Source organism: Anastrepha ludens, chromosome 6 (assembly GCF_028408465.1).
Source record: "Anastrepha ludens isolate Willacy chromosome 6, idAnaLude1.1, whole genome shotgun sequence".
NCBI classification, from domain to species: Eukaryota; Metazoa; Arthropoda; class Insecta; order Diptera; family Tephritidae; genus Anastrepha; species Anastrepha ludens.
Genome location: NC_071502.1, coordinates 23,936,465 through 23,963,197, shown reverse-complemented (window position 1 = coordinate 23,963,197; position 26,733 = coordinate 23,936,465). Strand labels below are relative to the sequence as shown.

Here is a 26,733-nt window from a genome sequence, read left to right as displayed (position 1 = left end):
TTTCTCCTTGAAATGTAAAAAGTAAAAAAATTCTTATAAAATAAAGTTGTGGCCGAATTTTAGAATTTCGAAAAATTTTGCAATTTACGGCATTTAAAAAAAATGGTATTCGATTTGCGTCATAAATGTCACACTTTAATTATGTTTATACATTTTTTTAATAAAAATATCAAAAATCCGGATCGACAGACTATAGAGAAAACACTTTCGAATATTCTACAAATAACCGCATCAAAAAATATTAAAAACTGTATGAGTTGTCATGCAGACCGGGCCGGAAAAAGTAGTTTCGAGAAAAACGCGTTTAAACTTTCAAGTGCATTTCGCTTGAGGTCGCACGGATTTAAAGCAAGAACTTAAAATTAATTTGGCCCAAGCAGCTAGTGTGCCCTTTTTTTTTTGTTTTTTTAAGTTAGTGTAATATTTTATATTATTCTAATAAATAATAATAATAATAATAATAATATTTTTTTTAAATTTATTTTGTAAACTTACGTCCATTCCAGCTTCTTATTGTATGCTTTCCTGATGAGTAAGCAATTGTTGTTGTTTATTTTTTTCCACTCGACGAGATATTCTGGCCTCTTTTGTTGCTTTCATAGTTTTGATTCGTGCGTGTTTTAGCCGGTTCGATAATTTTCTCCGAGACAATAGTGGTACCCCTTATATCCAATTGTTATACCAAGTAATTTTTCCATTCTTAATAAACTCTCTGATCCATCATTAAAAGTAGATACAGCAACATTGAAAGCCTCCGAAAGTAACGGCCAGCTGCCTCAAACGAAGGACAGCTTCTTGTGCGCATCAAACTCTCGTCGGGCAGTTACAATTTCTAACACAACTTTGTATCTATGGAGAATTTTCACAATCGCACACACAGAAATACGCCTAAAACTATAAAGTATAATAATCTGTAGAAACAAAAAGCTTTTTTTTATTAAGATTGGTGAACCACGCGCTATTCTGCACTTGAGCACGAATTTTTGCCAAAACATTTAACTGAAGGCACGCACTTCCGTGCATTCGCAATTAGTGCCCAACTAAACTATCCTAAATTCAAAATCTCAACATTCAATTTAGTTGGCAATGCGACGCTCGACAGCTGTCACGCGCTGTTCCCTTTTGCGTCATTCGTTATGTTCGCCGTGAAACGTCGTCGGCGTTCTTCCATTCAGTTTATTTTGAGTCGTCGAAGTAAAATATTTGTTGAAAAGGTGCGGTTTTTGTGCGCTATTAAAATTTTGCTCAACAAAGCAATATTTGTTTGATGTGGTTAAAGTGGGTGGGGGAATTGAAACGCGAAAGTATTTTATCCTGCTTTTTAGTAATAAAGTTTTGCCCTTAGATGGGTGATTTGTGCTTATTGTGAAAGTAAACAAGAGTTCAGGATAATGTAAAGACAATATTCCCCTCTTTTCATATTTAATAAGCAATTGAATCTCGTAAAATAAAAAGACTCATACAATTTGAGTTGCTTCTAGATTTCACGTCTCCCACCCACTCTCGAGCGTGGCAACGCGTTTTTTGTTTTTAAACACCATCTGATTGGGTATTGTGAAAGTAGAAGAAAAATCATGAAGCAAACAATTGTGCACGAGTTTTGAATGAATAAAAATTAATAGAAAAATAAGTTTTATAATATCTACACACCTGTTCTTGTGCGGTGAAGTGGAGTTGAAATGCAAAATTGTAAAAAAATAACCAAAGAAATATGTTAGAAATCACTCAAATGAAGTCATTCATATTAAAAAGAGAAAAAGTGAAAATTTTTTGTAGAAATTTGTCCAAGTAAAATATTGAATATAATCTGTGTGTGTACGCATATCAATTGTGTTCTCGTGGCCGCGTGTTTGCTTTCGCTGTTGACGTCGACGTCGACGTCAGTGTCGACTGCAATTTTGTTTATCGAATGCGAAAAAGGATGTTCAGCTTTCCTAAAATCGGTATTTTTTAAACAAGTTTTTGTATCTCTTTTGTGCAGGTTTATTTTGAATGAAAAGTAAAAGATAAATAAGAAAGTATATAAGAAAAGCAAGCAACGTAGAGCAATTTAACAGCAAAATGCTGGAGTCACCTAAATTCATTCATAATGACAACTATCAAGGCAGCCGCGCCTTTACCTGGCTGGCAGATATGTGCGGATTATCTGTGGATTTGGTAAGTACTGAACTGTAGTAGTGTGTACCGGCAAACACGTTGGCTAGAGGAAATGAGAGGATTCAAAGGCTTCACATATGTTTACATTGACAGAATGTTGAAAAGGATAAATGCGCTTATGTATAAGTGCATACACATGGGGTCATAAAAATAGGTACGCCGCTTTTTCTAACGCTTTCCTTGAAATTGTTGAAATTTCGCACTTTTTACAAATGGCATCACTGCTTCGCTTTGAATTTAAAAGACCCGTTATATTAAGTTGCGTTATTGGTTGCACAGATGCGGTTATTTTCATAAAGTGTAATCTGTGGTGGCCACTAAAATGGGAACTTTGCGCATAACTCTTGCATTTTAACTAATAAAGTGAAAAATATTGAATGTAACCTTAGTAGCGAATTAGAGAATTCCTTTAGTTAATACGAATTTCTTTCGAAGATGAGTCGCGCGCAGCATTGCACAGCTGAGGAGGGGAGGTTTGTTGCCAATCTTCGAAAACAAAAAAAAAATCGTACAAATTTATCGCTGAGTTACTTGAGAGCTCCATCGGGTAACACTTAGGATCAATAGTTCTATGTGATGGCTTTCAGCCAGCCAGGTCAACCTTATCTACTTGGGCGGTCTAAAAATTGCGTTGCAAATGCACTTAAGCTCTATGCACTACAACCTTCTGAGGTTTCTCAATCGCACAGACTGGATATAGTCGTGAAGGAATAAGCGTATAACTTGTTGGTTGCGAGAATGTGGCAACAAAATGGTGCGGTAGCACTAATTGGATCCTCGGTGAATCACCACTTCAACCAACAAATCAACGTAAGACCAAAAAATCCACAGAACGACGTGATGTCAAAAAGAAAACGGCTTGCACTACCGATAATTGAATTGGGACTCCTGCCAAGATGGATCACTTAGAGTCATCAAAGGCTATTGCAGTTGCAATCAGCAACCAGAGCTGTACGGCGTTCATTGTACCACATGAAACCACCAACGGGCAGACTAGCCCGTAAAGTTCCTCTGTTAAAACCAGCAAATTTAAGGAAGTAGGAGTCACGGTGTGTACCAGGTGGTGTTAAAAAATTGTATAAGATGCCTTGGAGCAATGAAATAATTCAAAAATAAATTTGTTTGAAAATGATTCTGGGCTAAATGTTAGACGCCCGGAAGTACAAGACTCGCACCGCGGTAGGAGTTTCGACCTATTTACCTCATAACCAATAAAATGAACAAATTTACGTTCCCACGGTAGTCGGTTCTACGTTTCTGGAACGACTTGGATTTTTATCCGACCAAAGACTGGCATTCCAGCAGCATTCCCCGTACATGCATAAGGAATGTTTAAGCTTCTACAATAACAACAACAAATTTATTTCCAGGTAGATATTTCAATGCCACTTCGCCGACTTTTTATGCAAGATTATGACCCAAAACACTGCTCAATGTTTGTACGTGAATGGTTTGTACAAAATAATGTTAGAGTTATGGATTGGCCAAGCCAGTCAGCCGTCCTAAACCCCTTTGCAAACCTTTGGAGAGATTTAAAGAAACGAATCGGAAAGGAAAATTTCAAAAATTAGAAGGATTTATGGCAAAAAATCAAAAAACTATGGTATTCCACTCCCACAGAAATCTGCCGTGGGAATATTAATTTTATGCTAGGTTAGGTTTTTTTTTATGGGTGAGGTAAGGTTCAAAGTGCCTTCACATTTACAGCGACCGTTGTCAACTGCGTAGTGAGGTGTGGCCACTAAAAAGATCCCTCCTCTCCTTCTGGGGAGAGGTTATACTATCTGGGCGAAGCCAGATCAGAGTCCTTTTTTATATACATAAATATGCATCACTCAAGATGCGCGTACTGTACGCGAATTTTAGGAGTCGCTCAAGCTTCAGTTCAGGGATACATTCTACTTTTTTTCAAAAGTGAGAGCAACCTAAATCGAATACAAAAAGTCATTGATAATCACGGTAAGCGCAGTGGACGTTGATTGATAATTTAAACGGCATTTTTTAAAAAATCATGGTAAAAAGATTTTTAGAGGTGTACTACCTAACAGACCGTTACTCGGCTCTGAGCGAATTTGACAGATATGCCGACGTAATTCGCTTTGTGTTTCACAAAATTTAACTTTAGCTTAGTGATACACAGAATGAATGACGTAGAATCCAAAGTTCCCCTCAAACAATTTTTTTTCACCACTCGTTAGGAGGCAATCCTGGTATCCATCAACCTTGTAAGAAAATCACTAACCACAAAGTGTGTCGTCAGTACAGGAGACAAATTCACTTCTCTCTTCCGCGGCTGTCTTTCGCCCCCGAACAAAATGTTTCCCTTCCAAATGTTTCCCCTATGTAAATGAGCACTAAGTTCATTTGGTATCGTAGATTATTTCTATTTCGTGCCTATTTTGATGACCGCATTAATCTTTCCTTTTTGTGCCTATTCTCACTACTTAAAGTTTTGGAAGATACTTGAATTGTTATTTATCTTTGTTTTATACAATTATTATTATTTATTAACTTCGAAAAGTTGCGATTTTCGTATGAACGTAGGGGTACCTATTTTAATGGCCGTGTGTGTATGTATACAGTGTATAGTATTATATTACGAACAGGAAAGAAAGCAAAAAAAAGAAAATGTGAGTTCTTGATGGACCGCATTCCAGTGCGTTGGCATCCACTTCTCTACAAAAGCCATTACAATGTAATTTTGAGAGCAGTAGTAGTTGGGCTTCCACCACCCAGCTAACCTCATCAACTTGCTACCAGACTTTTCTGTACATTAAACTTCATGGCCGACTGATAAACTGGTTGCAGTTTTCGCCATTCATTTACCCATAAAATAGTAAACGAATATGAAAATAGGGAAACGAAGGAATGAATGAAGAGGCGCATATGATGATTTGAAGAAGAAACTTTCCTTATGTATGGAAAAAATGTACATATGTATGTATGTAAAGTGCAAACGTGGCTGCATTCGCGAGTATTAAGAAAATTATTGGACTCATGATCTAGCAGAGAATGCAATTACTTGCGCAAGGACAGGGATGCCAGCGAAAGCCAGCGAATTGTTGCAGAAATCTCGCATTTGCTTTTGCACAATACGGCCTTTCATGTGCCAGTTGAATAGAGCATAGATTCGATTGTTTGCTACTTGCATTTGCTTTTGTAAAGGGAGAGATGATTATGTTAGAATGTTAAGAAAAATTTAGAATTTTATTTTACTATGAAGTAAAATCAAAATGATTGAAGTTTTAGTATAAATTTAGAATTTTAGTGTGAAGAAAATTCAAAATGATTGAAGTTTTAGTACAAATTTAGAAATTTAGTCTGAAGAAAACTCAAACTGGTTGAAGTTTTCGTTAAAATTTAAAATTTTAATATGCAGAAAATCCAAGATAATTGAAGTTTTAGAAAAAATTTAGAATTTTTGTATGAAAAAATTCAAGATGATTGAAGTTCTAGCTAAAATTTAGAACTTTAATTTGAAGAAAATTCAAGATGATTGAAATTTTAGTTAAAATTTAGAATTTTAGTATAAAAAAATTCAAGATAATTGAAATTTTAGTTCAAATTTAGAATTTTAGTATAAAAAAATTCATGATAATTGAAATTTTAGTTAAAATTTAAAATTTTAATACCAGAAAAATTTTAGTTAATATAAAATTTATAATTTTAATATGAAGAAAATTCAAAATGATTGAAATTTTAGTTCAAATTTAGAATTGTAGTATGAAGAAAATTCAAAATGATTGAAATTTTAGTTAAAGTTTAGAATTTTAGTATAAAAAAATTCATGATAATTGAAATTTTAGTTAAAATTTTAAAATCAGAAAAGTCAAAATGATTGAAGTTTTAGTTAAAATTTAAAATTTTAATATCAGAAAAATTCAAAATGATTGAAATTTTAGTTAAAATTTAGAATTGTAGTATGAAGAAAATTCAAAATGATTGAAATTTTAGTTAAAGTTTAGAATTTTAGTATAAAAAAATTCATGGTAATTGAAATTTTAGTTAAAATTTTAAAATCAGAAAAGTCAAAATGATTGAAGTTTTAGTTAAAATTTAAAATTTTAATATCAGAAAAATTCAAAATGATTGAAATTTTAGTTAAAATTTAGAATTGTAGTATGAAGAAAATTCAAAATGATTGAAATTTTAGTTAAAGTTTAGAATTTTAGTATAAAAAAATTCATGATAATTGAAATTTTAGTTAAAATTTAAAATTTTAAAATCAGAAAAGTCAAAATGATTGAAGTTTTAGTTAAAATTTAAAATTTTAATCAGAAAAATTCAAAATGATTGAAATTTTAGTTAAAATTTAGAATTTTAGTGTGAAGAAAATCCAAAATGATTGAGTTTTTAGTCAAATAAGTCAGCGATCAAATAACCCCCGCGAATAGACAAACATCAATATTGATAAGAATAATTTATATTAATTATAAAACTCCAGTTTTTTTTTTGCCACAAAATCGGCGAATTTCGTACTTTTTCTAAAATAGGCAGTCTTCCACGGCTTATCTATAGTACAATAATACATTTTTTAACACAGCCAGAGGGTAGCGTTGCAGGTCAATATTATCAGCGCTATATTATCATTTCATGTAAGGATGATTTATGCCATCCAAACCTTTTGTTTCAAATTATTGCTCTCATTTGCGTGCTTACTCGCAAGTTGTGCATGTTTCTGTGCTTCTGCATACAAACTTGCGAACATCCGGCGCAGGAAGGCATCACAGCCACCAGCGTGTGCCATCAATATGCCCTGTGTATGTATGTATGTATGAGTACAAACTTACATATACAAATTTGCGTCTCTATGAATTAAAAGTTGATGTGTGAGTCAGCGTTTAGTTTGTTGTTGAATAGAATTAAATATTTTTATTTTCATTGGTTGTAAATGGAATACATACACACACATACATACAAATATATACACCTACTTAACAGAAGACTAATTTTATGTGCAATAATACAAAATTTTTTTATATATTGTAATATTTTTCACACATTGAGAACTTGTTTTTAAATTATTGGGTATGTAGATATATTTTATAAAGCAAGAAAAAACTTGTTTACGTTTAGATTGTCTTGATAGCTGCTCGTTGCATAGATTTGTTGATGAGCAATGCAAGTTTTTTTTGTTTTTTGTTGTTATCAAATCGTGCAAACTCATCAAGAATTCTCGGTAATTGTCAAACCTTTCATCGGGCATTTTTGGAGACTTATTTATCTCTCTCCTTTCCGTCACTGTAGCGATCCAAATGAATGATATTCATATAGCCGTTCATGAATTGTCACTTCAAGAGGATTTTTTAAGAAACAATATACAGAAGAAGACAGATACCTGTAAACGGCCATATTTTCATTAAAATTATTTAAAATGAAGAAGTCAATATATTTTTTTTCAAAATTGGCATACAGTTTATTTATATGTGCATTAAAATAATATACAAATTTTCTTCTTATTTGAATCATTTAAAAGTGCGGATGTACACTCAATTCTTCCAGGCGGGCATTGTAGTATCGGTGTCAGTGGCCTGAATACAAAAAACCCAACATTTTTTTGTTTATTAATGTCATAATTTCTATATGAGTTAACAATAAATGGAAAAAAAATCGCGGAATAAAATGTAAAAAAAAAAAAATGCATTTTGGGGCGAATATTCCTACTATTTTTGCTTCAAAAAAATTATTTTTTTGAAAAATTTTCGAAAACTTGAAGGGAGATCGGTCAATAACTTTTCGAGTTGTCGTGTACGCCAATCCGAAAAATATATTGTAGTTTTCAGAAAATCGCGTCTAAAGTTTGAATACATAACTATACCTCTCCCAGCGATCGAACGCAAAGAATAGAGTCGTCGCGGTTGACGATCTATAATAAAAGAAATACTTAAATTTACGTTGTAAAATTTTTTTGACATATTCTTAAAGGATTATATTAACATTTTATGAAAAAAATATTTTTTTTTGTTTTTGTCGAATTTTTACAGATGTCTGTCCTCTTAATACAGAGTATTTCAGTGGAAAAGCTAATCTAGGCGTCTCCTATTATCCTCCTGTTTCCTGAGACGCTTCCAACCGTGAAGTTGAAGTTACGCCTTGAACAGAATTGCAGGGGACAGCGGGTTCGACGGTGGTAACTGTTTGACTGACGGCGGGTAACGGTTTGACGGGTATCCGCTGCCAAAACTAAAACACATTTACTAGCATGAAATTGCACAGAATTGGGGTGAGGGCGAATTTCTTGGATCGTTTATTTTTACGGCGGCAAAATAATTAAATTAATTTATATTTTCTTCAGGACGAATTGAGTACCTTAGGCGGCGCCTTCGCAAAATAGTTACTTTATTTTTGGCGATTTTGACAAGTCTGACGTCAGTTCCCTTTCCATTACAAAACAAACGAACAAAACAAACAAAAGGAGGAGAAATTACATGTTTGTGAAAATTCAGTGAATGGCCAAGGCAAATTGAGTATTATATCATCTTTGTGTGTTTTTTTTTCGCCGGGTTGAGGACTCAGCTTTGCTTTTCTGATCACTTGATGACTATTTGTTTGTCTACAAGTAACAGCTGGCAAATAACAAACAAATAATATTCGATTTGCACAAGAAACCCCGCAAAATATCAATAATTTAGAAATAAGTTGTTTTTTTTTTGTAACAATGCGTTTCAACGAATTGCTTCACAACTGTAGCAAACGAAAAGATTTCATTACAAAATTAATTGTATTGTAACCACAAAACGTCAATTGAAAACTGTCCCGTCGCTATAGTGTTTTCCGTCCCCGTCGCAATAGTATTTAACAGACCGAATTTTCCGACGGAAGTAGACGAGCTAACGCCACCCGTCAACTCGTTATCCACTGTCTCACTGCAATTCTGTTTCGGGCTTTAAAGGGTGTCATCCACTTCGATAGTCGTAGGGTAGTCAATGTGTCCTGCGTATGTGACTGCTTCACTTGTTTTTTTTTTATGAAAAAGAAAAAGACGTGCAACCAATTTTTGTTTTCGGCCGCATTGTAGTATTTGTATTGTAGTTCAATTTGTGGAACAACATCAAGACGCACACCACAAATAGGAGGAGGAGCTCGGCCAAACACCCAAAAAGGGTGTACGCGCCAATTATATATATATATTGTAGTATTGAATGTGAGCGAACTCTGGTTTCCATAACATAACCGCAAGGATAATAGATTACTAGGTAGCAAACCTTTAGTGATATTGAAAAAGAAAATTGTGAGCGTAACTTTAGCTGACACGTCACTTAGGGATGCGGCAGCCAAATTCTGCACAATCATTTCACATATATTCACACATACATTCAATCACAAAATACTTGAATCAGTTGATATAGGATCCTTCATATGGAGGTGCGCTTACTGCACCAACTAAAACGCGGCCGACTATGGATGTGCAGTCCGATTGCGTTCAACAGAAAAAGCTATAAACTATCGGTAAACTGCTTGGGCCGACAAAGCGCTTGGTCAAGGTGCGCATGCTGCACATTTTTCAATCGACTAACTTGTCGATATTCTAGCGATTTCTATGGATATCCTTAGGGTATTCTAGGGGAAAAAAGAATTATCCGACGATTTAGTCTGCGCTGATGCTCACCTACCAATAACCCGGCACATCTGTTGCCCAAGCCGACCTATTTATTGGGCTACTAAAAAATTTGCAGAGTGCAGTGCCTCTAATGGATTCTTTCTGTGCATAGACAAAGGAACATACAAGTTATAGCCAACGTCTTTGTTGCTCTAGAAACACCCTGGATAAAAAAAAATATTTTTGTAAACGCTCGTCACCTGAAGGGTTAAATATGCCCTCCATATTTTACCACAAATATTTCATGCGCTTCTAATTAATTTTATTAATATAAATTTACCCGCTTTAATCCAGCTACAACTACCTTTACCAAGAATACCGGCAAATGTAATGCAACTGGCAGTTCCTCTTCAAATGTGAATATCTCGACGTACGAAGAAATCCTGTATTATAATATTTTCGCCATCTAAATCAATTGAATTACTCGCTTGCCATATATTGTGCGCCATCATTTCGTGCCTTTCACTCTGCTTATTATGCCCTCATCTTTGCGGTAGCACTAAGTAAATTTCCATTATCATACCCCTCGCGTCACCACCTTCGGTGAGAGAGCGGAATGTGTGAAGTGAAAAAAGAAAACGTGATTTGGGTGGCGGCAAGTGACGATTGGCGCTGACACGTAATGTTCGCTTCAGCTCCATTTCCATCTCCCCTGCGAGCATCACCCAATGACACTCCCAAGTGTGTCACATTGAGGGTCGTTTCACACCCGGTGATCACATACTTGTTCCTCCTCTCAAAGGTACATTCACATGCATTTTCGAGCACGATTGTGTCAGTTAACATGGCTAGGGGCTCGGACACATGTCTGCATATGTATATGTGTATGTATGTATATGCACTCGTATATGTGAGTGGATGCGAAATTATAGTGGGAAGATGGGGATGCATTGCGGTTAGCTAAGCCGTCGCCTCTGCTTATCATGTCCACCGAACGCCACACCAACGGACCGCGCGATGTTGTCACAGTGATGCGCTCGGTGTCGATGATCTAAACTGCACCTTTATTGTGTATTTACATTCTTTGTTTTTGTCTTATTTTCCATGTTGCTATTTTTAAACTCAGTTTGCTATTTAGTTTACTTACATTCACACTCACATCGTCACTCAAGCGCAGATTTCGGATGCTTGCCTGGCAGAGTGAAAGAATGAATGCAATCACATCTGAGAATAAATTTTCATGTACACCTTCGTTCACAATAAAAGCAGCGTCACGTGTTGCAAAATTTTAACTATTTATTTATCTTTTACATAAATTTTATAAATTAAAAATTAAATGAAAATAAAAAAAAATTAAATGAAAATAAACAAAAATGAAATGAAAACAAAATAAAAACAAATAAGTACAAATTTTAAAATTAACTAAAAATACATAAAAATTAAATTAAAAAATTAATATAAATTAAAAATTAAATAAAAATTAAAAATTAAATTAAAAAATTTAAATTAATTGAAAATTAATATAATAATTTAAATATTAAATAAAAACAAGATAAAAACTAAATAAATAAATAAATCCCAATATATAAACAATAAAAATTAAAAAAAATAAATTAAGTAATTAAAAATTTAAAAATTAAATTAAAATAGATAAAAGTTGAATAAATAAAAATATTAGAATTAACTAAAAATAAATAAAAATTAAAAATTAAATTAAAAAATTTTAATTAATTGAAAAATAAATATATTAGATTAATAATTTTATAATAATAAAGGGATTTAAATTGCACTTTATGTAACTTAAATGAATTAGAAGACATCACACATTTTTTAGGAAAATGCCCGATACTTAAAAGAATTCGTCAAAGATTTTTTGGAAAATTTAGTTTAAACCGAGATGAAATCATAGACATTTTAAATGGTGTTGGCCCTTCTGGATATAATAATTTATTTAAGTTCATCACTGGTGCTATAGAATATAGAAAATTAATTTTAAGCGAATTCAATATATAGTACCATAGTAACATATGTAAAATGTAAGATTTTTTTTTTTTTTTTTTTTTTTTTTTTTTTTTTTCTTCCGACAAACGACCTAGTGTCACTGTCGTACGTTCTAATGTTAATGATTAAAAATGAAATGTAAAAGTCGAACAATTAATAATAATAATAAATAATAATAATAGATTAATAATTTAAAAATTAAATAAAAACAAGATAGACACTAAATAAATAAATAAATCCGAATTAAAAAATATATCAAAACAAAATAAAAATTAACAAAATTAAATTAAAATTTAAAAGCAAAATAAGAATTAAATAAATGAAAATTGTAAAATTAAATAAAAATAAATAAAAATTAAAAACTAAGTTACAAAATTTAAACTAAAAATTTGAAAATGAAATAAAAATTACAATAATAATTTAAAGATGAAGTAAAAAATTAAATAATATAATTAATAAATTTAAAATTAAAAAATATAATAAAATTAAATAAATAATTTAATTAAAATTTTAAAAATTCAATACATAAATAAGTTAAAAATTAAGTAAAAAAAGATGAAAGTTACAATAAATAAATAAATTAAAAACTAAATAAATTAATAAGTTTAAAAAAAAATTAAGTAAATAATTAAATAAAAAAGAAAAATTAAATACGTAAATAAGTTCAAAATCAAATAAAAAAGATGAAAATTACAAAAAATAAATTAAAAAAATTTTGGTACGAATTAAATAAATAAATTAAAAATTTAAAAATTATATAAATAAATAAATTAAAAATTAAATAAGTAAGTAACTTAAAAATTTAAATATTAAATAAATGAAATAAAATAAAAATAGATATGCATAAGTTAAATAAATAAATAAATTAGAAATTATATAAACGAATAGACTAAAAATTAAAAACTTAAATATAAAAAATTAAAAGTTTAAAAATTAAAAAAAAAAAATAGATTGAAATAAAATAAATAAAAAATTCCAAAATTAAATAATTAATTAAATTAATTAATTAAAAATTAAATTAATTAAAAATGTAAAAATTGAATAAAAATTAAAATTAAATCAAATAATTAATTAACAATTTAAAATTAAATAAATATTAAACAAATTAAAAATTTTAAAATTAAATCTATATAAATAAAAATTAAATTACTTAAAAATCTAAATATTAAATAAATAAATAAATTAGAAACTCAAAAATTAAACAAATAAATAAATTAAAAATTTAGAAAATAAATAAATGGTCACAACTTTACAATGCATTGCGCTGCTGTTATTGTGGACACAGGTGTATACTATTGCATTGTACTTATGCATATATGCATGTAGGTATACATATGTATGTAGGTTGCCAATGCAGTGCAAATTTTCTTAGCCGCAAATCTGCACTTATCCGCTAATGTGGCTCTTTCCATTTGGTCAGCTGTTGGCTTCCTTATTTGGGCTGATTGTTTCATCACCAACGTTTTCGTGGTTTGTTGACTTTTCTGTATTTATGTATGTCTATGTATTTGTGTCACTGGTTGCGAGCCTTGTTGCCTGCCAATTTGGTATGTCTGTATGTATCTACTGCGAATGCCAACTTTTTCCACTTTCTAATATACCCTCTTATTACTCAAGGTATTTGCATATGATTCACGTGCTTTTCGCTTGTGCTATTGTAGATTTTCGGGCAAACGCCTAGCAATTAAGTATTTGCATACCTATGTTTACAAATAGGGTACTGATACTATTTTTTATGCGTAAATGCTAGTTCTGAGTCGATTCGACTAACATGTCGTTAACACTGATTTTTTCGATTCTTAGGAATCAAATTTCAACAAAAATTGAATATAATTTATTTGTTCTAAGTATAATAAAATAAAAGTTTTGCCCTTGTGTTATTACTTACATTTTATAAATTTATTTGTAAATAATACTTTCCCAAGGAAAAATTTTTGCGATCTGGTGTAAAAGCAAAAAAACAAAAATAAAGGCATAAATCTCGTAATTACAAAATTCAATAAAAACAAAATAAATTAAAAATATGTATATTTACATACATACATATATTTCACCGTGGTTTCTGGGGGAAAAAAATATAGCGCTGAATGCGTGCTATTTGTTTTTCGTCTTAAGAATAATTGTTGCAGACTTCAACTTTGTTTTACAATATTTATTGCACTTCGGCAATGTACACTCATGCGATCATTCCGCGCTTTGTTCGTATACAACCATCTGTTAAGCTTTTTTTTCGAACTCATTTCTCCATCCTGCAATAGCAAAAGCACAAAAAACACAAACACTTCACCTCTAACTTGGGAACAAAATGTTGCTAAAAAGAAGGCTGAAAGTTACGGAAATAATAATTATTGGTTGAATCAACTAACACGCGCTTTATAACTACAAAACAACAACACGTTCTGAAATGTTATTACTCAATGGGAATTGAGTACTCTATCATCCCAAGGCGAAATTTCTCTATCATTCTTGCTATCACCCTTGGTTATTACTGCATACAACAATAAACCATAGGCAGCTGAGATTATACGATATTTGAAGGCGATCGGCAAAGTGAGAAAACACTATTTTACGAACGGTAAACTTTGTTAGTGGAATCGTCTAACATTAGCACTTTAGGACTAAGTAAATTGAAGTTATTTGGTTTTGTTCAGTGTTATAATGCAATAAAAGTTAATGCCGAAATTTCTCGCACAAGGTGGCGCAAAATTAATCATCCAACTTGGTTTCAGAATAACCTTTCTACTAAATAATGAAGTGATGGAAATCTTTATTTTGCCCTTAGGCGGCGTTCCATTGCTTTGTTTTTATAAAACCATCTGTTGAGCTCTTGTGAAGCTAATTTTTCCACCCTGAAATAGCAAAAGCACACAAAACAGCTGTCTTGTTCGCAAGTGTCAAATATGACTTATTTGCAAGAGTTATAAATTTTCTGATAGGGTGATTAATTTTGTGCCACCTTGTATAGGGTGGGTCATGTAAAATTTGCTTTTTGAATCGGCTATAAAAAAAAAAACTAATCAATATTTTTTCAAACTTTTTTTTTATTTTGAAGATTGAACATGTCATTTATGAATGAAAAATAATATCGTTCAAATGACTGCCGCGACTGGCTTTACAGTAGGCCATTCGATCAACCCAATTTTTAAGCACATTTTCGATTGTTTGGGCTCCAATTTATTGAATGGCAACTTCGATTTCGTGTTTTAAAGCATCAATCGTCTCTCGATGGTTCGCATAGCATTTGTCCTTTGCAAATGCTCCCCACAAAAAATAGTCCAACGGGCTTAAATCACAGCTCCGTCGGCCAATTGATATCGGAGTTTTGGCTGATTATTCGATTTTCAAAAACGGTAGCCAAAAGTTCGAGTGCAATTTTGGCAGTGTGACAAGTTGCACCGCCCTGTTGAAACCAAATGTCGTCCATGTCATCCTCTTCAATTTTTAGAAACAAAAACTCGTTGAGCATGTCACGGTAACGCTCGCCATTTACTGTAACCGCGGATCCTCGCTCATTTTCAAAAAAAAAAAATGGCCCGATGATGCCGCCAGACCAAAAACCGCACCAAACAGTGACTCGTGGATGCATTTGCTTCTCTACAGTAACGTGTGGATTTTCTAAGCCCCAAATCCGACAATTTTGCTTATTGACGTATCCACCGATGTGAAAATCAGAAAAGAAAAAGAAGACTCACCACTTTGGAAATAGGTTTTCAATATTCCCCAATTTTGTTCAAGCGTACAGCGTCCCATTTCGTAAATGTCAAACCTTTAAGTAAATTATGAACACATTTGACATGTCATTTGTGTTACCATTCTCAAAAAAATAGGTGGTTCAAAAAGCAAACGCTATATGGCCCACGTGTGTTTTTATTTAAACAAAAACTTTTTTCACTGGTGATATCTGTCAACAAATGCTTTTGAAAGTTTAATGTTCAGTCTACTTGACAAATTGCCATGCATCTGATCCTATCCCATCTTACACATCACGTCAGAAGTCTTTGGAAAGCAGAAAATCGATTTTTGGTCACCACTTTTTTTTTAAGGCGACAGTGATTTTGATTGCCCATTTCTGCTTGAAAGTATTCATTTTCTTACACCTCCCAGAACCCTTCGTAACGCTCTTCTTTTCTATTTAAAAAAGTTCAATACAATTTCTGCTCGTAATGCTCCCATTGAAGGTGCCCTTCGTGATTTTATTGAGATTTCCTTACTTTATAGATTTTTCAGTTTCAAAGCAAGAATTTACTGAATTTTTCTAGTATTGGGCGCTATCTTTTAGTTTAATTAGATGTAAGTTTATATTCTTTAGTTGTAGTGGTCGCTCCTAAAGCCATCAAGCATTCATCGTATTCTACGAAATTCTTGTTTTGCTTTTTCAATTCTAATGAATGAAATGACACGACGCGCATTTATTGCATGGAGGTAAACAAACGTCAAAACACGACCACGAAACTTCGCAATTCAACTCTATGTATATGTATGTTTGTTTGTATGTACAAAAAATATATTTTCATACATACTTATGCCGTTAGCTGTTGCCCGAATTGAGAGAGTGACAGTTTTTGTGAGAACCTATTTTGTTTTTGACCACAAATATGGACTTTGCACCACAACAACGCACAGTGGCATTTTGGTGGCACAAAGTAAATTTTTGGACCATTGAATTGCACAAAGCTATGGATGTAGTTTTAAAGAGAAATATCTGACTAAATAACTTTCACAATTTTTTTCTTCCAAAACTAATTCCTTGTCTTAGAACAACTTTAGTGAAGTCTTGTGAAATTTTGTGCAACGAAAACGATCTTGAATGTAGCGTACTGGTTAATTGGGAAAAAGTGGCTGGGCAGCAGTATTGGAATTTGTAGTGACAGTCAAGCTACACTGAAAGCCCTTGCTAACCCACGTTGCTCTTCGAAGTTAGTCGGTGAATGTAATACAAAATTGAACAGTGTTGCAAAACACAACAAAGTTAGTCTTATTTGGGTGCCTGGATATTGTGGTATTACAGGCAAGAAGTTGGCTGACAAACTGTCTAATGAAGACTCTGTAAGCAAACCACTAGACCCTGAACCCGTTCTAGGTGTATCAATTCTGCATCGATTCAACTATAGATTGGTCTACCCATAGAGGACGTTGGTCTGAGTTGAACTCGTGCAGAGTAGCCAAGTGCTTCGTGAAAGAACCAAACACGAAAATAGCGACATTTCTTCTAAAACTCAGCAGAAAGGACCTAAGAGTACTTATGGGTGAAATCACAGATCACAACGTCTGTGATCAGCATATGGTTGCCATGGGAGTCGTAGACAGCCCGATATGTCTATCCTGTCTTGAGAATGACGACACTGCAGAGCATTTTCTCTGTAGCTGTCCTGCATTTTCCAGAATCAGATATAGGATATTGGCTTGCGATATACTGAGTATGGATAAAGTTCATACTCTTCCTCTTCCGGATCTCTTAAAATTCATCAATGAATATAAGAGATTTGTGGAAGAGTGACCTCAAACTAATTTTTCTGTCTTACCACCCCCTTTTTATCTTTCCTATCTCTATTCTTTCTACTGAAATCTATCCGGGTGTGGTACAATGGTGTCCTGACTGAGTGCTTGGACTTGTTCAACCCCCTACAAATCTAATCTAATCTAACGAAAGCAGTTAAAATTTTTAAATCATTCGAAAGGCGTAAGATTTTTTTTTACTGAAATTTTAATAGTATTTTTATTAAAATATAGCCTCTTCTTAAGCATGTCGATGAAGAATTATTTTCTGTACTCAGCGGTCAGCGTATGACCACCATTGAAATCACTGTGAACCAGATTTGCCTCGTCTTGTTTAGAGGAGACGGATAACACTGAGCATTTTCTCTGTAAGTTCCCTGCCTTTGCTAGAGCAAGCCTACGAATTTTGGGCTGTGACGTCATGAGGATGAGTAAAATTCATTATCTCAAACGAGAGGATAATTTCTGATTTCCCAAAGAATCTGGAAAATTCTCATAGGACTAGCTATCTCTGTCTCTATTCTATCTTATCTTATTTTACTTTCCTCCTTGACTATCTGCCCTTTTACTTTAAAGAGCTTCGAATGCAATGGGATTTTTAGACTGAATGTGTTTTAGAAGTTACCATTCTCACGTTGCTTCTTGGTTTGCCTTTCTCATTTCTCTCGCAATTTCAATATTCCTAGGAATTTTGCTAATTAGTTTCGTTAAGTTCGCTTATTTTTAAATTAAAATTTGTGTTCCGAAATTTTCACTTCAGGTTCAAGTGAAATGAGGATCACTAGTATTAGACCGTATTAGAACCGTACTAGGAATTTTTCTTATCTAGTCAACATTAGGATACATTTCAAAATCCTAGGCACACTTCTTGTAGTTTCTGCCAACAAATGCATGAAGCAGTGCCACTGTGCAACGACGCATCAGCAAAATTAATAGCAGACAATTGACATCGCTGTCGAACAGAGGCGATTTTGGCGCAAATGGCAAAACTTGTTTGTTTTTACAACTATGCAGCGGGCGAATGCTGTGGTGCCTGCTAAAAAAACGTTCTTTGTTTTTTGTTTTTTATTAATACTGGATTGCTTTATTTCATGAAATTTGGGTTAATTTAATAAAATTTATAACAAATCGCAGAAGCATGAAAATACGTATGAATTAAGAAAAAAAAATAATGCAAAAATACTACTTACTACTACTTACTACATACATACACTCATACATACATATGTATATTTGGAATAAACAAATTTTCATTTAATTCAAATTTGAGCTCTAATTTTTAACTTCGCTCTGTTTTTCTATAATTTTGCTGCGCTAAGAAATATTTTTTGAATACTTATTGTAATCTAAACAAATGTGTAAATGCTAAAGAGAATTCATTTTGCCTTTTATTTATATATAATGGCATATTGTAAAATAAAATATCGAAAACCAAAAAATATTCAAAAATATGGTTTTCAAATGGTAAACAAACCATACCCATTTCAATGGGTCTGATGTCATAACGCAATGAAATACCAAATATTCGATAGTAGAGGCGCACATACATACATACACACACATGCGGATATACATATTTACATATATACATACCTATGTAGGCCTGCATGTATGTATGTATGGAATAGTAGGTCTCTACGTTGTTGTTTCAATACGTTTTTAGCACGTAAGCTAATTCCGCAGTGACTCTGCAGAGAAGTTCACTACTATAGAACTGGTGGGCTTCGTGGGAATTATGAGCCATGACTAGTTCACGTACCTCTTACATTCTGGTGAATTTTATACAAAAATGTTGTAGAGAGTGTCATTTATTAAATTCAACTATTCGATTTTTGAACTGATTCGGAACTATTTCTAAATGGGACAGATGATATTTAGAACGCTCTTGCTCGGCATTCATAGCTTTTAAAGGCCTATGGTGTAAGAAGAAAGAGTAGCCGTGAAAGCGTTTTGCTTACGATAAAACTCAGAGAGTCTTTGTGATATAAGAAAAAATCAAACCATCCAATGCTCTTGTTCCCTCGCTGCTGCCTGAACAACGACTGATTCGAACTGTAAGAATATGTATGAAATGTGCGAGCTCAATGGCAGCCGAAGTTCCATTAGAGGGTAGAAGAGAAGAGTTTTAAACAACTCATATACCTTCCTTAGGACAAACAGAGCTGGCGAATTTCGTATAAAGATCTTGACTTAAACCTTTCCAAGATAGAATGACTTCAAAAAGTGAAGGTTAGGTGAGGTTGGCAGCACTACCTGATCTGTAAAAAGATCTCAATTAGACCTCTAGGGTGCATTACGTTACCAGTGCCATGTATTTGGAGTCGAATTATTTTTTATGTAATTCTTAATGCACGTCTTCCCGAGTTTTAACAAGCCGCTCAGTCTTTTGTCTGCCATTCCCTACAAAGATGAAAAATATGTTAATCCTAGTCACATTTGTCGAGTTCTACAAAGAGCAGGACAGTAGAAAAGTAGGTGTTCCAAAGTAGACCTAGTTGTTGGTTCGTTGCAAGTTTTACACGTACAGCTCTGCGTGATGTGGGATGAGACAATGTCCCGTTAGTACTCCAACCAACTAATATTTTGCAGTCTTTTCTAGAATCTTAATTTTGGCAGTTTTGTACGAGGTTGAGTGTTCCCATATCGACTGCGTTCTCAGAGCTAGTTCCTCATTTAGTACCGTTTTTTTGGAAAGGAGAGTGATGGGTATAGTTCCGACCTGCCTTAGCGAGCTCATCGGGTCTCTCATTTCATTCTATTCCTTTGTGTACTGGTATCCAAGAACCCGCAAGGGAGCAGAGGTCGCGGTCGACCAAACAGCACTTGGAGAAGGTCGATGTTGCGCGAACTAGCAGATGCCGACATCTCATGGGACGGTGCAAAAACAACAGCACAGAACCATGTACGATGGAAGAGTCTTGTCGAGGCGCTATGCTCCCGAGAGGGGTGAACAAGAAAAACAAAAACAAATCGAATAAATAGTGACCTCTTAATTTGCGCAGAGTTCATCCATTTTGTGATCGGCATTGTTGCACCCACTCCGAGTTAGTCCAAGAAGCCATAATTGCTTTCATAGCCGCTTGGCTATCAATAGAAATGTTTGTCCGATTCAGCTGCTTTTGTGAAATGTGAAACCTGTTGCTTGTTTTAAGTGTCGAGACTTCTACAGTCTAACTGTTATGCCCTTATAGAAAACTCCTCTATTTAATTAGAAGCTCAATCCATTGCAGGGCACCACAGTGGTAATGTGCGAGCAGTGCGACTATTCGCTTTTGCTGTGGTGCCCTGTATCTTTCAGAACAGAGCCTCTGAATTCGTTATACTTACCAGCTAAAGGTTTCTAACCGGTTTTTGGCCAATAATCACCGTTTAATTAGATTTCCCTTATAAAGGAAGTTGATGTTTTTGAAGAATATAAAACATAAAGAATAACAAAACAAAAGTAAACATAAACTGTAAGCTACGCTGAAACTTCGGTAAACAAACAAAATACTAAGTCATAACAGCGATTAGTTTGGTAGCTGGTAAATGCGGCTCTAGTGGGTACACACGCATCAGTGTATGTATGTATATAGGAGTTATATGTAGTCAGGCATACGAAGTTTTTGGATATACATTCCTCCACACAGTGGCGCACATTTAAATCTAGTTAGTTGCTCTATACTTTTTGCACACGCATGTTTACAAAAAATATTATATTAGATAGGCATTAATGGTTGTGAAAATAAAAAGTTTGTGCCTTGCAAGCCGCAGAAATGTTAATTTTCGTACTTAACACTTAACGCATAAAACTATTTTCTTTTTTATTATATTAGCTCAGAAATCTATACAGGCGCTACTTTGTAATAAAAAGCCTGCTTGGCCTCCGGTGAAGATTTTCGTCAAATCCGATTGACATTTGATGTGTTAATGCAATTAAAAAAATTATGAAAAATTTGTTGTTTAGGAGATAAGAATTGTGAAATATATTTGACAAAGCAGCTCAAATTTTATAAATATATTTAAAATTGCCCTAAGAAAAAGGGAAAGGAATGTATAGATTCAATCTGCAGAACAGCGAGCAAAGTGCGAGCCAGGCGATATTTCTAATATTCGATACATGCGATGGTGAGAGGCAAATATACAGTCCGGTTCACTTGATTAGTTAAATGGTTATTAAAGCAACCGTATTTGGTCTGGTAACACAAGCGTTTCTGATAATTCAAGTGAAGCCTGCACATTGCTCGAAAATAAATATACATCAAAAATTATTCCATCTAAGGGTATTTGCAGCAGTAAAATTTCAGCAGGTGTATTGCTGTGTTTGATTTATTGGTTCACTTGAATAGGGGCACTCAGTTTGCCTACATTAAATAGTCGCGCATTCAAGCTGCGAAAAGGGATTGCCGGTGGTCTAAAGCTCGAAAATTTACGATATTTTCAGGAATTTTTTTTGCACTAAAAAAATGGAAACGATATTTAAATTTTTTAAGCCTTTTATTTAACTTCTTTTACATAGCAATATAAAAAAAATTTAAAAAACACACTTTAATTTTTCAAATTCAAAAAAAAAAAAAATTTAATATTTAAATTAGATTATTAAAGTTAAAAAAAATTGTAAAATTTAAAATTAAAAAAAAAAATTAATTTTTAAATTTTTTTCTTTTAAATACTTTTTAAATTTTACAATTTTTTTTTATTTAAAATACTAAACTTTTTTTTTTAATTTAAAAAATTAACTTTTTTTTTAATTTAAAAAATTTTATTTTTTTTTTCATTTTGGTATGTAAAAGAAACAAAATTTAAATTAAAAAAATTTAAAATTAAAAAAAAAAAATTTAAAATCTATAATCTAAATTTTTTTTCTTAATTTAAAATTTTTTAAATTAATTTTTTTTTTTTAATTTAATAATCTTAAAAATGACGCTAAAGTCGACCCTCCCAAAAAATTGGACTTGGACGGTGTTGCCCATTTCGGCTCTTCTATTTATCTGAAACACAAAAACCAAAAACCACCATTAATCAGTGTAACGAATAAAAAACAAAAAAAAAAAAAAAAATTGACAAAATTTCGCGGTTTTGAATTTGACACTCTAAAAATCGGCTTTTTTCAGTTTTTTAATAAAAAAAATACTAAATAATTGAAATTACTATATGATTCTAGTACGGACGATAGCCCTTGATGTTTGTAAATTCTAGACCACCTGGACCCCTTAAGCATTCATTGTGTTTGGTCGAAAACGTCTTAATTCTTATAAAATGGGAAAGCAGAAAGGAGTCACAGATCTCCAAAAATCGATATCTTGACCTCATAGGGACTATTGAATCGGCAAATGGCCAAAAAGATTAGTCGAAGTCCAAATGGTGTTGATCGTTACTTGAAACAAGGTGTATCCTATGGTAAGAACAACAGAGGCAGACCTGCATTGGCTTTGAGACCGAAGGAAATCCGCAAAATCCTTAGAATTGCATCAAATTCCGAAGCATAAAAAATTACAAAGAAAAGTCAGCTTTGAATAAATTTCGCAAAGACCGCCGGCTGGATTTTGCAAGGGCCTGGAGCAATGGAAATTCAAATACCTGTTATTGAGATTTGAGCAATAATGTGGAACCGAAGTGTTCTCGACATGGTCTCTCTTCTCTTTAGCTAATTCGAAAATAAAATCCTGTCTTCAAATCTTTATTTGGGTGGTCTCTTTATATAGAATCCAAGCATTGATTGCTGCAAAATCTAGGATGTCATAGAGGACATGTAGAGGCTTTCTGCGAGAGCTTGCTTTAATCCTATATTTGCTGGCCATCTGGTAAATATTTAACAATCAATTTGAAAGCACTACCTACCGAACCAAGCATAATATGCCTTTTAGCATAGACAGTTGGACGCGAGACCTCTTTGAATGCGGTATAACCTGGTAATCTACAGGCATCTCTACCTCATTTAAATGTTTTCCATAAAATGTCACATCAGAAGCTTTTTCGGTGAAAATCTCTTCATTGGAAGATGCACCAATAGCATCTAATTAATTAGATGGGTTTCCGAAACAGAAATAATCCTCGCTCATGTTTTTCTTAGAGCCACATATAAATTACAATATAAAATATTTATTTCTTAACAAAAGAATTTACAATAATCTTGTAAGCTTAGCAAAGCTAGCAATCATAGTCATCTCCAAGCTGGTCCATTTGAAAAGAACTCACATTAACCAATTTTAATCGAATGGAGGTGAACTTCACACTTAATTGCTCTTTACTGTTAACTGCTCTGTTCGCTCTCCCAGCAGTCGACTCCCACTTGCATTGTAACTACATACATGGGATGCTTTAGAGTCGTATGTGTATGATGTTCGCTAGTTCGTTTACGTAGGTGACCGGCAGTTATTTCTGCTTAACTTATGTATAAAATGACGATCCTCTCTCTTCTTCACAACACGAAACAGCAGCTCTATTCACTTTCTCCTCTATTTCACTTGCGTTCCATACCAGTTGCATCCGATTCATTAACTGATTGGTCTTCCCCATATTTTTTATTGGTTTTTAGCAAAATACAATTTTTTTTTTCCCCCATGATAGCCACCCTACGTACATACAAGGACGTAAAATGCATATCAATTTAAAAAGCTTCTCCAAATAAATATTGAAATTGCCTTGGTGAACCAAATCTTTGTTGCAAAAAATTGAATTTTTTTTTATTAATTTTTTTTGATTATATATTTGATTTTTTTCTTTTATTTATTTGTTTTTTTATATATATTTTTTATATATTTATTTTTTTTTTAATCTTTTTTTTTGGATTTATTTTTTATTTTATTTTTTTTGTTCTTTTTTTATTTCACCAAAATAGTTCAGTTCACACGATATATAAAACGAAATGATGAAAGATTTTGACACCGGCTAAATAAAAAATGCATAAGATTGATCATGAATGTTCAAGCGTAAGCTTTCTTTAAAATTCTGATAAGAACTTCCTTTATGGAAATCTTCACTTTCATTTGTTCAAGCAATTAACTGTTAAATCATTGCTCATAGCCGTAAAAATAGGCACATTCGAATATTTACCAATATTTCAATACGCAATCAAAACTCAGCAAATGCATTTAAAAAGTAGTATTTCTATATACTTGCATTTATTGTAATAGAATTTTTAATGAGTCAAATCGGATCAGTCCGTAAATGTAATGTTAAATATCTACCTTAAATACCCTCAAAGCTTACCTCTTTTTGAGTTTAGCATTTAGTAGCTTGAAATTCTTCATCAACCCAATACAACATTTTCATATATACATACAAACAAGTGCATATGTATGCATGTGTGTTTTGTAAGTTTGGCGTGTGCATGAAATTACCCATACCTTTTATCCGCCGTTCGTAACCAGCTTCAAATTGGTTTATTCGCCGCATTGCGATCATCGGCGGAACCAAATTATTGCTCAATTGTTTTGGTAAATAATTACTAACTTATTTCTTTCTTGACGTAGCATACACATACGTACATACACACTTGTTTGCACACACACACACACTGTATCGTACATGCAATTGGGGAGTAGATCAACAGTTGAAAAGGCATTGAAAGCAGAAATTGAAATGTCGTTACGTCATACGAGCACGAGTATGGGCTTGTATGTATGTGCTTATATATATTTATGTATGTCTGTATGTGGTCACTTAGTTTTGTTAGATTTTGTCTAAGGAAATAGAGCGTAAATTTGCTTATTACCAGTACATAAATTTATTAATTTTTTTTTCGTCTTTACTATCAAATTTCTGCTCTGGTAGCATAAGTCGAATTGTAAACTCGCTTTTTAGTAGTCTGACTTTCGATTAGTTGTAGTAGTTTTTTATGTGTGGTATCTTAGCGCATTGTTGCAGTAGTGGTGTTGCGCATTGCCCAGCAGTGATTCGTTTACCTAAATACCTGCCTGCAGAGACAAGTAAACATACAAACATAAGCGTTTAGGCATTTTAATATATTAATCTTTTTGTTTTTCTATTTACGCGTACAAAATTTATTAATAGAACTGGATATTGACCTTGTCTTTTGTCTTGCCGCACAACTACATAATTTTCACATCGATAGTATAAAATACTTGTCGAAATCTTTCCAGCCCAACGAAAAACAGTGTGACAATTTATATAATATTGCCCTTTTTCATTCATTTCATACACTAAATAGTTGCAGTGCCAACAAACATTGTTATGTATTTTATATTTTATATATTGGGTATGGGAATAAGTTTCCGTCCTTTCTTCGCCATAGTTACGAGTTATTTAAACAATTAAATTAATGTGAAATATATGCCATAGGAAGCTACAACTTTACCCCATCTTTCAGCCAGCATGCGGATTCTTCTGACGAAACATTCGAGTTCTTTTGACTTGATCCATTTATTGAGCCAGCTTGCGATGCTCTCGTAAAAAGTGAACCGCTCTCCAATAAGGGCTGACTGCATTGATAGGAACAGATTGTAATCCGAAGTTGCAATGTCTGGGGAATACGGCGGATAGGCCAAGATTTCCCAATTCAGCCCCTCTAAATATTTCTGGACCGATTTAGCAATTGTCGCGTTGTCATGCAGCAAAATCAGTTTGTCATGTCTACCGTCCCATTCCGGCCGCTTTTCTTTGAGAGCTCGATTCAAATGCATTAGCTACAGTCGGTAACGATCGCCAGTGATGGTTTAAGATGGTTTGAAGAGTTCATAATAGATGACATCCTTCTGATCCCACCAGATGAACAACATAACCTTTGAACCATGAATATTTTTTTCGCTGTCGATGGACCTGGTTCACCTGGCAGGCTTTGACAGTTAGGGTTATCATAATAGATCCATTTTTCATCGCTAGTGCCGATGCGATGCAGAAAACCTTTTCTTTTCTGCCGTTCAAGACGCATCTCACACGTCACCAAATGTCTCTCGATATTCCCCTCGCACTCAATTCATGTGGAACCCAGTTACCTGCTTTCTAAACCATTCCCATCGCGTGCAAACGTTTACCGACAGTTGATCTGTCAACATCCAACGCTTTAGACATATCATCAAGGGTTCGGCATACGTCTTCATCCAATAATTGTTGTAGTTGAGTATCTTTGAGTTTTTTTTGGAGCCCCTTCGCGATCTTTATCGCTCACGTCGAAATTGCCACTTTGGAAGCGTCGAAACCAGAAACCACTCTTTACAAGTTGTGTTTGATGGAGCGTGAATACCGTAAATATTGGTCAATATACGACACGTTTCAGCTGCACTTTTCTTTAAAAGGTAATAATGCAGTCTGACTTCCCGCATATGCTGTTTTTCCGGGACATTTTTGACATAAGATAAAAAAGGATCTTTACGCTTCAAACAAATGTCAACTACTGCGATCGAGACCTCCCTCACATATACACCTTCAAATCACCAGTACTAGAGCGATCGCAAAAATAGTATCAACAGTGGAAATTTATTCCCATACCCAATACAATCTGTCAAAAAAGTACCGGGAATCGTTCAATAATCATCAAAACTTATTTTTTCGCCTACAAAATAGGCTCCATTCGAAGCAATGCACAGATGTCAACGGTT

The 26,733-nt window shown here is 33.3% G+C and overlaps 1 protein-coding gene across 1 annotated transcript in view; it reads left to right on the top strand.

Annotated features, from left to right (window-relative positions):
- Positions 1–1,125: 1,125 nt before the first annotated feature.
- Positions 1,126–26,733, top strand: part of LOC128868404 (lysophospholipid acyltransferase 6) — a 92,485-nt gene continuing 66,877 nt past the window's right edge. The window contains exons 1-2 of the mRNA XM_054110458.1: positions 1,126–1,214; positions 1,982–2,157. Coding sequence (XP_053966433.1) covers positions 2,062–2,157 — 96 coding nt within the window. The 5' untranslated portion in view covers positions 1,126–1,214; positions 1,982–2,061. The remainder of the gene's footprint in view (positions 1,215–1,981; positions 2,158–26,733) is intronic.